General features: G+C 45.9%; 1 protein-coding gene across 5 annotated transcripts in view; it reads right to left on the bottom strand.

Moving 5' to 3' along the window:
• Positions 1-2,008, bottom strand: part of KDM6A (lysine demethylase 6A) — a 155,052-nt gene extending 153,044 nt beyond the window's left edge. For all 5 annotated transcript variants that reach the window (XM_055120448.1, XM_055120447.1, XM_055120450.1 and 2 more), the window contains exons 1-2: positions 1,460-2,008; positions 1,179-1,242 (exon numbers count right to left, since the gene is read on the bottom strand). In XM_055120448.1, the coding sequence (XP_054976423.1) occupies positions 1,179-1,242; positions 1,460-1,617 (222 nt within the window). In that variant the 5' untranslated portion in view covers positions 1,618-2,008. The remainder of the gene's footprint in view (positions 1-1,178; positions 1,243-1,459) is intronic.
• Positions 2,009-13,662: the final 11,654 nt, after the last annotated feature.

Genomic DNA, 13,662 nt, shown 5'->3' with positions numbered 1-13,662 from the left:
GGAGAGAGCCAGCAGCTGCGGACGGACGGAGCCTCCCCAGCCTTTGTTCAAGAGCTTACGGATGGGTAACTAAATGTGCTACAGGTTGATCAGCTCCTGCCTGCTCACCGGGCTATTGAACGCCGCCTCCCAGCTTGGGAAAGGGACTTGATTTCTATATGCAAGTCGGTCTGGGTCATTTGTATTAAGCCCCACCGTGCGTTCCGTTCCCGAAAGAGAGGTCTATCCATCTCTACTATTTATTTCCATGTTTACCTCTCCTCCCTCCCATAAGCCGCCCCCCCCTTCACTTTCTCCTCCCACCCTGTCCCGCCATCTTGGGCCGATAGGAGCAGCCATTACTTAACTAAATGACAGTGCCAACAACTTTCCATACAAATAAACAAGCCGCCTCCAGCCCGAGTCCCCCGCGGCCGCCCCTGTCAGAGACACAGGAAGCGAGGCTCCGAGGCGAGGACGCGTCCCCCACAGAGCTGCGCGGTTTCTAAAGGCAGGAGGACTCCCCCCCCCCCCCGCTCCCCAAAAAGTAAATAGTCACCGAAGTTCAGGTGAAACACGGACCACTCGAGTTGCATGTCAACAGCCCAATGCAAACTCTTCAACGCCCTAAAAAAAAAACTACGTGCAACTCCCCCCACCCCCCAGCCCGCTCCATCCCTCCCGCCGCCTTTAGGGGAGCCGGAGCACAAGAAAGCCCCGGACGTTTGCTGGGCTCCCCGCAGACCCCGCCAGCAGCCTGCCTGGAGGAGGAAAAGAAAAAAAAAAGAAATTAAAACCCGGGGAGGCAAGTTAGATCGGACATTCGGGCAAACCTCCGGGCGCAGTTTCTGCCCTCCGCCCTCTACTCGGATCAGACGCCCCGGGTGGCATCGATCTCACCCCCCCCCAAAAAAACGCTGGCCAAGAGCTGGCAATTCCGTCAACGCCAGTAGTTGAGCTCGGCCCCCCCACCACCACCTCCCGCGCCCCGGGCCACAGCGAGGGCCACTTGGCAAGGGAGCGAGCGCGGGGTCCGAGGCGCGGGGCAGAGCCGGAGCAGAAGCAGGAAAGAGTTCTCCGAAGCCCCCCGGCCGCGGCTCGCCGCCACAATGCGCGCCGGCCTGGCCGCGGGGCCCCGGGCAAGCGGGGTGCCGGCCGGGGGGCCCCGACGCCGCGCGCCGGCCCCGCGGCTGCCTTACCTTGCCCAGCAGGGCCTTCATCCTGGCGCCATCTTCATGAAACCTCACGAACCCGAACAGGCGGCTGCGGGGAGAGAACACGCGGCGCCTTAGCGCTCCGGCCGCGCCACCGACCCAGCCCTGCCCGAGCCCCAGGCCCCGCGGCGGCCGCTCCGGCGCCGGGAGCGCCCAGCCCGCCCGCGCCCGCCCCGCCGCCGCCGCCGGCGACTCGCGCACCGGCCTCCCCGGAGAGGGGCGCCAGCCCGTCCGGAGCCGGCCGCGCGGGCCACGGCCACCCGTACCTGTCCAGCCCGCCGAGCGCCTCCCTCTCCTCGGCTGTCAGGCTGGGGGACGCCTCCTCGCTCTCGCCGCTCGCTTTTCCCGCCGCCATTTTCTTTTCCTCATCACCGAAAGCGGCGGCGGCGGCGGCGGTAGCGAGCGACACTCCGCAGGATTTCATGGAAACGCAGCGAATTCACAACTCCAACGCCGACACCCCCCCCCCCCGTGGCCGGGACCCGCAGCGACTGTGCCCCGCTCTCCACGCGGGACCGGCACACCAACTTTATCGCCGCCTCCTCCTCCGCCGCGGGCGGCAGCGACGAAAAATCCCAAAGCGGCGGCGGCGGCGGCGGCGGCAGGGGCTCCGAAGCCCCCGGGTCGGCAGCGGCAGCGGCAGCGGCTCGGCTCTAGGGTCACATCGCGGGAGTGGGCAAGGGGCAGCCACGGGCGGGGACGGCGGGAATAGCCGGAGAGCGCGGCGCTGTGGGGCTCGGGGGGGGAATTCGTTCGAGACACAAACTTCCCCGGCACCAGCACAAAGTTGTTGTAATTGTGTCACACAGCGAACCCCACGCCGCCGCCGTGACCCCCCCTCCCCGCCCGGCAAGCTCAGCCAATCAACGCTGCCCGCTCCTCTCACGTGACCTTTGTTGACTCACGTCAGCCGTGGCTCCACTGAACTTGCTAGCTGCCCGAGCCCCGCCCACCGAGGCCGCCGCGGACGGGGAGAGGGACGCACGGCAATTCTGGCCGATGATTGGCTCGTGGGCCTGTCTGTCATGGGAAAGGGTCGGCACCAAGCGGAGTAGCCAGTTAGGTTGAGCTAGTTAAATACTCTGGGGCAGAGAATGGAGGGTCCGGGCAGTGTCACCTCGGGAGCCGTGGCCGGTTCGGGAGGGGGAGGGGACGGCGGGGAAGGGCGAGGTCCGGCACCGCCCGCGTCGGGCGCCAGCAGCGAGCGAGGACACCGTCCACGGCCTTTGCCTGCTTGGGAGCTCGGGTGGGCCCAGATCGCGAATTCCGCTGTCCCGCGCTCCAGGGGTCCCGAACCTCCTAGGGTCTGGTAAGGGTCTCGCCCGGAGGCAGCTCACGGCCCCTGACCTCCGCACCCCGGTGAAAGCTCATATTTTAGGCACCAGAAATAATGGCCTCCGCGAGGAGAGTTTGGGGAGCGGCCCGGTACCCCGAGATTCGGGCGTCGCTTTAAGCCCAGGGCTGCGCTGTTGCCGCGATCCCCTCCCTCGGGCCGAAAGTGGAGGGTTCCCCTGACCCCGGGTCCAAGGGAACGAAAAATCGCCCACCGTGTCTGGCTCTCTGACTCAGGCTCCCCACCTCCGGCGGTCTGTCGGCGGCACTTTGGAACGAAATATTCGTACTACCCGCCATTTATCAGAAGTTCATTATAATATTGTGAGAAAAAAGCAGTTCAAGATTGTTAAGCGGGATGAACAGAATGTTGGTTTCCGTTGCTGTGATCTCAGTGGGTCCTTCGTGGAAGAGTTGAGAAAAGACATAATTAAGATCATCACAGCTTGCAACCTAGAAAAGCCTTTTTCTACCTTCAGTAACATGCCAATTAGGCAAACGGTAACACTTTCCGGTTCTGATGGAGGCTCGCATGCAATAAAAGTCTGGGTTGGTGTTCCATCGCATAGGACAATCGAGAGAAATTTAAGAGAAAAGCCTTGGGCTCATTATGCACTTCTAAAAGACAAATTTAATAAGATTCGTTTAGTATAATCGATCTGTTACAAACCACAACTCCCGTCTTTAGAGATAGGAAGTATTAATGGACGCGTGAAGACAAGTTCCCCTTTAAGACATAAAATCCTGTGATTTTTAATAATAGAACCAACTGACATATTTAAACTTGGATTTCAAATTATAAAAAAAAAAAAAATTCAATGCTGACTCAGTAAATCCTAGCAGTGTTCAGTAAGAAGCTATGGAAATCCCAAATGATTTTGCACAGTTTTAAATTGTTCCCCAGAGACTAGTAACTAGACTAACAAACTGTAGTTTTATATAGGCTATATTTCATGTTTAATTACTTTCTCTGAAACACCTCTTCCATTCTTTATGGTATTTCATTTTACTTGAGTGAGTAGAGAGGGTTGAAGATTTTCTCCAGCTAAATTAAAACATGCTTTGTTAGCTTTGTTGCAAGAAGACCTTCAAAGCCTGGGAGATTTTTCACACCCCTCTATCTCACACCCTCGATACTTGCACACTTGAGATACAAATTCTGCTAATCTTAAGCCATCTTTCTGGAATCTGCAAGTCTTGACATAGGCCCTTTCCAGGAATTAAAGTGCTCATCATCCATAACCCCTCAAAACCTTTCCTTCCAGAAGTAGGGATAGCAGCAGAATTGTATGAAATGGATGCACTGCGTGGGGCTACAGTCAGGCCAACCTAGACTGGGTTGTTACCCTACACAGCCTGCATAACCTGGGAAAGTTCATGATACTCTGAACCATGCATACAGATGACCACGGTCCATCACTTTTGTTTTCCTTTTATTCTCTTCCCGGTTTTATTGTTTGGGTGAGGGATGGTGCAGTGCTTGGCTGTGATGCGCCCAGGGTTTTGCACACCAGGTTGCAGTGCTTTCATACTCTGCTGCCGTGAGGCCAAGGTTTGCACCCACTTAGTTGCAGTGCTTGCCTGAATTTGCCAGGGCTTACGGTCATCATTGAGGCCCAAAGTTATGGTTGCGCTGCTTGCTGAGGGTTGCTATGGTGTGCTTGTGGAGGCGGCACTTCCCAGCTATGGTGCTCACACATCTTTTAAGTTTCTGTGCTTGCCAAGGGTTGCATCCCTTTTTGTAATGCTCACACACCTCACTGTGGCGCAGCCATAAATGACTTAAAGCTCTGGAAATGACTGGCAGAAAAGCTGCAGGTTCAAACAGAACTGCCAGGATCATACTTCATGCATACAAGACACTGGGGATTTGAACTCATGATCATGTACTTACACAATAGGTGCTCTAAGCCCTTGTACTTTTCCTTTGTGTCCAACTGCCAGCACTTTTTTTTTTTAGGGCCACAGTCAGTGACTGAAAGGCTATTGTCAGCTGGGGATGGGGGGTGCAGGAGAAGGCTTTGATACCACTGCCTGGTATGGAATAGTGGGTAGGAGGCCAGCGGGGAGGGGAAGAGGGTGTTCCATTTGCAAAGCCTCTGCTCAGCCCTCTTGAGTTCCCTGGTCCATCCTCCATCACCTTTTTTAGTTCTTACATCGCTGGAATATTTTTATATCTTACACAGCTAATTTTGGGGTGAGGGTAAAAGAGGAAACTTGTAACAGTGCTATGGGCCCATATCTACTACAGACAATGCTTAGCCTGCTGGTATGGGCCTGATGGTTTGGTGTTGTTCTGACCAATGGTTTTGGGGGCTCACCAGGATTGCATTCCAACCCTTTGAGCTATCTTGTTGGCCCCCTTGCATAGTTCAGAATCTGGCAAATGTGTATAAAGGTATAAAGCCTCTAAGGTTTGGGACCTTCCTGGGAAAATAGAAAAGTGGGATTCAAATGTTATAATAATTATTTTATGCAAAGGGAATTTGAAAACCCATCTGGAAGGTACATCACTGTAGCCAAAGGAGCATGAACCTTGCAATCTTATAGATCTAAATTCACATACTGCCTACCACAAAATAGCTGTGTCCTTCAACAAATTACTGTAACTTGAGTTTCAGTTCCCTCAACTGAGAAAAAAGAGAAAATATAGCCGTTTTACATACTATTTTGAAGACAAAATGCTATTAGGTAGGCAGTAAACTGCCAGTCATATAATATGTGAATATCTCAATAAAATAGGATAGAAGGAATTTCTAAACTTAGCTTTCACTTTCTTGCTTCTTAATCTCTTAACCACCATTCTACCTCTTTTATCCTTCCCCAACCTCCCTTTAAATCCAATTTATAGATAAAACCAGTCTTTTTCACTTGGGGCCTAGAACCCCAACATTGGCATGCCTCTCATTTATTCTAAAATTAAACTTTATATTAGTTATTCTTGCTTAATAATTCTAATTGCATTCGAGTTTGGCCCACGGATGTCTCAATGGGAGAGCACCTTAAAAACATGAGGCTGGGAGTTCAATCCCTGGCATGTGGTACTGCCCCATCACACGGCAACCAAGTGTGCAACAAACAAAAGGGAAGGAAAGGAAGGAATTCAAAAATAATATATATTTCATTTAGTCAAAGAGCTTGGTTAGATGGATCAAAGGACTGGAGTGCATTCCTTGCACGTGGAGGTATGAAAGTTGGTCCTAATACCAATGTCACATGGACCCTGAGCACTGCTCAGCGTAGCTTTGATAGTCACCAGGCATTGTTGGTATGACTGGTGGCCCCCAGGATCTCCAAGCCCCAAGACACCAGGTCCTAGCACTGAGACATCAGGCCACACTAGCTGACCCAGATATCACTAGGACTGGTTCCCTTAGCCCCCAACCCTTCTGGGGAGAGTAATTTTAATTTACCAAGTTGATCTGACTATTTTGCATATAGATAAGTCAATATTTTAAAATTATATAAAATTGAATCATGCTGAGTCATATTATAGACTAATTAATGCATAATTTACAGTAATATTATGTTAATACTTATGTAAATATCATCAATTAATATCAGGAAACTCATCCAATTATAAGAAAATAAATTGAACTTCCTTTTAAACAGTTTAACACTTAACCTGAAGCATTTATGAAAATATAGTTCATTTTAAAAATCAGTTACATATAACCTACATAAATTAAAAAATCACATAACAGAGTCATGCTTTAGCTAGGAACATAAGTATATTTTAAATATAAGTTGTTCTCAGGACTTCATTTTATTTGGTTGGAGGAGGGCTTATTCTGGTGGGGACTTCACCCAGTAATGATGGACGCAGGGAGGAGAGAATGCCATGCTGAGAATAGAACCCAGGACCTACTTGAGACACATCCTTGTGCTAACTTATCTAGTCACATAAATAGAACCATACCTGTCCTTTATCTGTAGCACTGTCCTTTATATAAGAATTTAAATTTTTTTTCTCTTTTTTGCTATTTGGGTCACACCCAGCGATGCTCATGGGTTACTTCTGGCTCTGCACTCATGAATTACTCTTGGCAGTGTTTGGGGGACCATATGGGATGCCAGGGGTTGAACCCAGGTTGATTGCATGCAAGGGAAACACCCTCCATGCTGTACTATCTCTCCTCTCCCTCAAAATAATTTTTTTACTACGCCAACTTTTCTCATATCAGTGTCATAAAGATTATCCAATCTTTAATATCAGTCCAGAGAGATAGCTCAAGAGATATGGCACATGCCTCACATGTGTCAGCCTTGAGTTGAAATTTGGTACCACATAGCCCCCAAGTACTACCATTTGTGGTTCTGGTAGTTACCCTGCTGCCAGGTGGATTACTGAACCATCAGGCACACAATGCAGGACCAAGAATGACCGTATGTTCCGAGCATGCTGGGTATGGCCCCTAAAAAAAAGAAAAAATCAGGAGATAGCTTAGAGGGCTGCATCTCTTGCATGCAGGACCCTGGGTTCAATTCCCCATTACTGCTGGGGAGTGACTCTGAGCACCATACCAGTAGTTCCCAAGCACTACCAGGTGTCATCACCCCCTACCCTCCCCAAAATACAAAATGATATCAGAATATGCTGATGACAAAAATAAATGCAGGGTAGGGACCAGAGAGACAGTAGAGAGGTTAAGGTGCTTGCCTAGCATGTAGCTGCAACTGTGACCCTGGTTCAAATTCCAGCACTGCATATAGTCGTGACCGCCAAGCTGGGATCCAGCTGTGGCCCCCTGAACACCCATCAGGTGTGTGCCCCAAAAAATATGCAGGCTGAAAGTTGAGGGGAAATAGGGAGCCAAGCATAAACTGACACAATTATCTCAATTGTTTGGAGACTTTTTTCTTCTAAACGAAGCATAGACTCTCATACATAGGCTAGTCTTCCACACTCACTAGGCTTAAATACCACTGAAATATGGCTGCCACCACTGAGGAGCCTGGACTTCTGTCCCACCCAGCAGTAATGAGCATCATTTCCCCACTGTATCTGCTAAGTTGGTGTTAGTACAGACCTCGGAGCTGGAGAGAATAGTACAGTGGGTAAGGTGCTTGCAAAGCCCTGCAAAGCTGGGTGTGGTCCAAAAACAAGTTCAAGAAACCTTATGAAGAGACAGGACTACTATCATCATTGTCCAGTAGTAACAAGGTCATTGTTTCCATGGTGTGAGGAAAAGCAATGTAGGGAGTAGTAATGAGATATTCCTGCATGTCCCAGAAAGGGTAGTATCGATAAATGCCCAGTTTGGAGCCAGAAACCCCATCTGCTCCCAGCAATAACAGGTCTCCCTCAGCACTCTCCTCACACCCACCTCCAGTGTCAGCCAGGATTAAATGGAAAACCTGGACTCCCACACCCACTCCCCACACCCCACACCTGGCATTAACAAGATGCCTCCTCTTACCAACCAGAACAATGTCAAGAAGATGTCTGCTAATGCCAAGGATATAGGTAAGATCAAGAATCTCAACATAATGCCCCAATTGTCCAGATTGCAATAAAAAAAAATCACTCATCTACCAGGATAATCTCAACTTTAATGAGAAAAGACAACCAATAGGTATAAACACTAAGGTGAATCCCATGTTTAAATTACCTGGCAATGGGGCCAGAGCGATAGTAGAGCTGGAAGGGTATTTTTGCCTTGCATGTGGTTGACCCAGATTCAATACCTGAGCATCACTGAGTGTGACTCAAAAAGCCAAAAAGGAAAAAGAAGAAGAACCCTTCCTGGCAAGGGTTCTAAAGCAGCCATCATAAAAGTGTTTCAATAAGCAATAATGAACCCATTTGAAACAAGTGAGGAACTAGAAAAAATAGAAAGTTTCAAATAGAAGATACAAAGGAGAACAAAATTAAATTTTAGAACTGAAAGATGTAACCAAAATTGAACAATGGGTTCAAAATCAGAATGGAGGGGATTCTCCATTCTTTTTCTCTCTCAGTAAAGAAAGAATCAGTAAATGTCAGAGCAAAACAATAAAACTAGTGCATATGAATAACAAAAAGAAAAGAGAAAAAGTAATAATAAATAGCATCAGGGATGTGAGGGACTAACAAAATACCTAACACTTGTGTCATCAGCATCCCAAGAGAGACTAGAGCAGGAGCCAAAATGTATATGCCAGGAACTAATGGCCAAAATCTTCCCAAATCCACAGTCCCTATCCTAAACTCTTGATTAGAGAGTTGTAGTGCTGTAGCACTGTCCTCCATTATTCATCGATTTGCTTGAGCGGGCACCAGTAACGTCTGCATTGTGAGACTTGTTGTTACTGTTTTGGCACATTGAATACGCCACGAGGACCTTGCCAGGCTCTGCCATGCAGGCAGGCGGGATACTCTCAGTAGCGGGCCGGGCTCTCTGAGAGGGACAGAGGAATCGAACCTAGGTCAGCCGCGTGCAAGGCAAACACCCTACCCGCTGTGCTATTGCTCCAGTCCGATTAGAGAGTTATATAAATAAATTTCATACTTTCGTACAGTGATAAGAGCTATACAAGATTCACCCAAATTTCTCTGGATGCTCTTAGAAAAGGCATCTTTGTCAGCCTAGAGTGACTAGATAAAGCTAGAGAATAGAGGAGAGATTTGGCAGGAACTGGAAGGTAGATTTGATGGTGAGCGTGTTTCAGCCGGAGGCAGCAATATACCTGAAAAGCATAGAAACCCAAGAATACGAGGGTCAAGGTAAATTCAAGATGTTTGGCTGTGGACAGGTAAGGGAAGAATTGAGAATCGAAATCAAAAATTAGGCTGTATCATGAAGAGTCTAGAAAGTTATAATGAAGAAATAGCAAAGTTTAATGTGGTTTTAGGCATATACATAGTAACTATAGGGTTGTTAATGGTGTTCATACTGCTGCTTTAAACAGATTTCCTTTCACCTGGACTCTGCACATGACAATAGGCTCAATGAGTATTGGCTGGCTAAACCAGGGGCCAGAAAACTAACCTACAGGCCAAATTCATATGCCATCTGTTTTTCTACAACTATTTCATTACATATGAAAAGTAGATGACATTCAAATTTTGGCGTCCATAAATAAAGTTTTATTAGAACACTGTCATGCTTATTCATCTATATATCATCAATGACTACTTTCATGAACAACACAGAGGATTTATGTGGTGCTTTCAGAGTTTTGCTTTACACTGTTGCTTAGTATCCTACAAATCACAGTGATACTGTTATAACTTGGCAGTGTTTCAAGTGCCACGTGTATAACACCATTACTTTTTTTTTATTACTAGTGCACACCTCTCACGTCAAAACAAGGAAAAAGAGAAAAATGGACTTCAAACATTGTGCTTTTAAGGCACAGTGAAGAATGGATTATCTTGTTATGAAGTTTGATGGCAAAGTATTTATTATGCGATAACACTATAGCTTGCTAAGAGAATACAATATATGTCAACATTATCGGACTACACTCATCACAAAATTCCCAACTGACAGGAAAGCAACAGTGAGAACAATTATAGACTTTAAACAGAATATTTCATCACAGCAGAATTTCTCCACAAAATAAAAAATGAAAATGAGACTGCAACCAAAGTAATTTTCTGAGTGACTCATTTCTTAGCCAAATAAGGAAAGCTGTTTAATTAAATTGTATTTGATTGCAACAACCAAAGTAATGTGTCCAGAGAAAATAAATTTAAGACTATCAGCCTTTCTGCTAGAATACTTGCTTGAAGATTTGAGGGCACTGGGAGCACATCAATAATTAAAGAAACAGGACAATTAACTAACTGGTTTTCCTTGGTCCTCCATGAGTTAACGGAAAATACTGATACTGCTCGCTTATTTGAAGATTCAATGCCTTGCATGAGCCTCTGTGAATAGTCTACATGGAATAACTACAAAGAAATGTTTCTCTTTTTTGATGGAATTTGGAGTATCAGGCACATGGGATTACTCCCAGCTCTGTGCTCAGGGTTTGCTCCAGGTGGAGCTCAGTGAATCATATAGTGCTGGGCCTTCCACATGCAAAGCATGTACTCAGCCCATTGAACTATCTCTCCAATCCTCAGGGAGAAAAATTTTCAAAGAAGCTGAGAAAGCTCTGTCTAAGCACAACATGAAGTGGAACTGCTAAGATGTGTTCACAACTAGCAATATTGAAAATATGTATAAAGCAGAAAAATGCTTCTTTTGTTTGTTTGTCAGCCACACCCTATGGTGTTGGGGGTGGGGACTACTTCCTACCAGGTGTTTAGGGGAACCATGTGGTGCCAGATTGAACCTGGGGTTCTTGTATGTAAGCATGTATACTACCTTTTGAGCTATCTCCCTGGTCCAAACACTTTTTTTGTTAACGAATCACAAAGCTTTTGGAAAATGTTGTGTTTAAATCCTATAGCTACTCATTTTATCATTCACCAGTAGTTACTTTGTGGTTATCATTGAACTTATCACGTGTTATGGAACCAGTAGTATCAATGGTAACTTCATTCTCTCTCATGGTCTATATAATGTGATTCCCTCCACACACCTTCAGTTCTGGGGATAGAACCCAGTACCTCGTACATACAAAGCAATTGCTCTATCACTGAACCACATTACAGCGTCAGTTCTGGAATTTTTATCACAGCAAGAAAGGGAGTATTCTGGGACTGGAGTGATAGCACAGCAGGTAGGGCGTTTGCCTTGCACACGGCCGACCCGGGTTCAAATCCCAGCATCCCATATGGTCCCCTGAGCACTGCTGGGGTAATTCCTGAGTGCATGAGCCAGGAGTTACCCCTGTACATCGCCAGATGTGACCCAAAAGGAAAAATTAAAAAAAAAAAAGAAATGGAGTATTCTGATTTGCCCTACCACACAACCATACTTTGTCTTAGTGCCAAAGTTCTCTTCCATTTCTTTAGAGCTCAAGACCAAAACTGATGGCTGGGAAGAAAGCTCAATGGGCTGAACTCATGATTTACATGCTGGATCTGGATTCAATTCCTGGCACCACATTGTCCCCGGAGCACCACTGGGAGGAACCCCCAAGCATGCCAGGTGTGACCCTCCTGCCACCCAAATAAAGACCGAATTTTTATTACAACTGCCTTAATTATTATTGAATTATAAATGCCTCGGGCAGAGAGTCTCTTGCCCGTATGCCTGGCTGTCTTCCCTGGGACCCCTCAGAGAAGATGGGTTCCAGCTTCTCTCCCCGCCTCGAGCAGAGCTCCCAGCTGCTGAAGACCACCGGAACCTAGCCATATCCATGCTCGAGGCCCCTCTCCACACTTCAGACAAGCCTCACACATGAAGGTACTGGGAGAGGAACACAGGTGTGTGTAATCCCATCAATGGCCAACATACAGGGACTTAAAAGCAAGCTCCCAGAAGTACGCAGCCTCAAAGCGGCCGCACGATATCTTATAACCTACTTTTCCCTCTAGGAGAAACTAGCAAGCTACTGAGAGCTTCCTGCCCACATGGGACAGCCTCGCAAACTTCCTATGGTGTATCCATATGCCAAAGCCAGTAATCAGCTGAATCTCATTCCCCTGACCCTGAAAGAGCCTCCAATGCAGCATCGTTGGGAAGGCCAAGAAGAGAGAGACTTCTAAAATCTCAGGGATAGGACGAATGTAGAGGTTACTGAGACTGCTCGAGCAACTCGATGATCAATGGGATTTCGTGATCGTGATAAATGTCTCTGAAAAGTAGCTTTTGCTGAGACCTGATATATCTTAATGAATTTCACAATTATAGGGTAAAACAATACTTATACATAAGAATTATACTCTAGTATAACTATAGTTGACAACCAACATTGTTTAAATGACAAGTGGTATCAGTCACTTTATATACTTCCATCCTAATAAAAGTTAAAATAAGAAGCCAGTTGTCCAGGCCTAGGCAAATTTTCAGCAGGCATATTTTCTAAGCTCAAACTACAGTTGAAGCAGCATTTTTAGACTATAAAGCAAGTGCAAAGGAAATTTCCATATTTCAAAATTTATTTAACTATGCAATTGAAGGGTTTCTACATAACTACCAATTGGAAGTGATTAATCTGTAATATAATGACATACTAAAAGCAAATATCAAGAGAAGAATCAAATAGAATTCTAAAAATGCTTTCTATGCAATAAACATACTCAATTAAAATCATATGCACATTTATTGATGCCAGTGTTTGGCAGTGCCTGTCTGTATGGAAAGACATTTTCAAAAATGAAATACATAAAATCCCATTACAGGTCAGCATTAACAAATGAAGATTTGCAAACTAATCTGATGATAGGGAACACTAATTTTGAAGCATAATTAAGCAAAATATATTACAAAACCAAAGAATTGCATTCTCATTAGTAGGCCCATGCTACAAAGATTATGATTAATTATTATTTAATTTTAATTTTATCAATATTTGTAGAAATTTTATCTATTGTTATGTAGGTAACACATAACTTTGATTATATATATAGTATATATAACTATAAAGCTTTGATTTTTGCCTCTTGAACTGCAAAATCTAAAATATTTACTATCTGACCATATATAGAAAAAGTTTTCTAGCCCCTGACCTAACTAATGGGTTTCACAGGGATTTCAAGCCCAAAATGATATATTACTGTTTGTCCCCAAATGAATTTTGTCCTAACCTCACTGAAATTCCCCGAAATACGGATGGCAGGGGCTAAGGGAGGCAGTATTTCACATCAAAGACCAAAACTCTGACCTAAGACTTGGATCTGAATAAAATCAATGTTAATTATGAGGCAGATGGCCCTAAATGGCTGGATCAAGAAAATCTCAATGATGATGCCTACTAGTTCAGCCCTTTTGGAAAACAATATGGACGATTCTCAAAAAACTATAGGTTGAGCTCCCATTTGACCCAGCAATACCACTGCTGGGAATATATCCCAGAAAAGCCAAAAAGTATAGTCGAAATGACATCTGCACTTATATGTTCATTGCAGTACTGTTTACAATAGCCAGAATCTGGAAAAAAACCTGAGTGCCCTAGAACAGATGACTGGTTGAAGAAACTTTGGTACATCTATACAATGGAATACTATGCAGCTGTTAGAAAAAATGTGGAGCAAGAAGAGCCTCAGATCATTCCATTTGCTCTCAATGGAACGAACATCTCCAAATGCAGCAGCTAT

Source organism: Sorex araneus, chromosome X, assembly GCF_027595985.1.
Source record: "Sorex araneus isolate mSorAra2 chromosome X, mSorAra2.pri, whole genome shotgun sequence".
NCBI classification, from domain to species: Eukaryota; Metazoa; Chordata; class Mammalia; order Eulipotyphla; family Soricidae; genus Sorex; species Sorex araneus.
The sequence above is the reverse complement of the archived record's forward strand: the minus strand, read 5'-3'. Positions and strand labels throughout refer to the sequence as shown.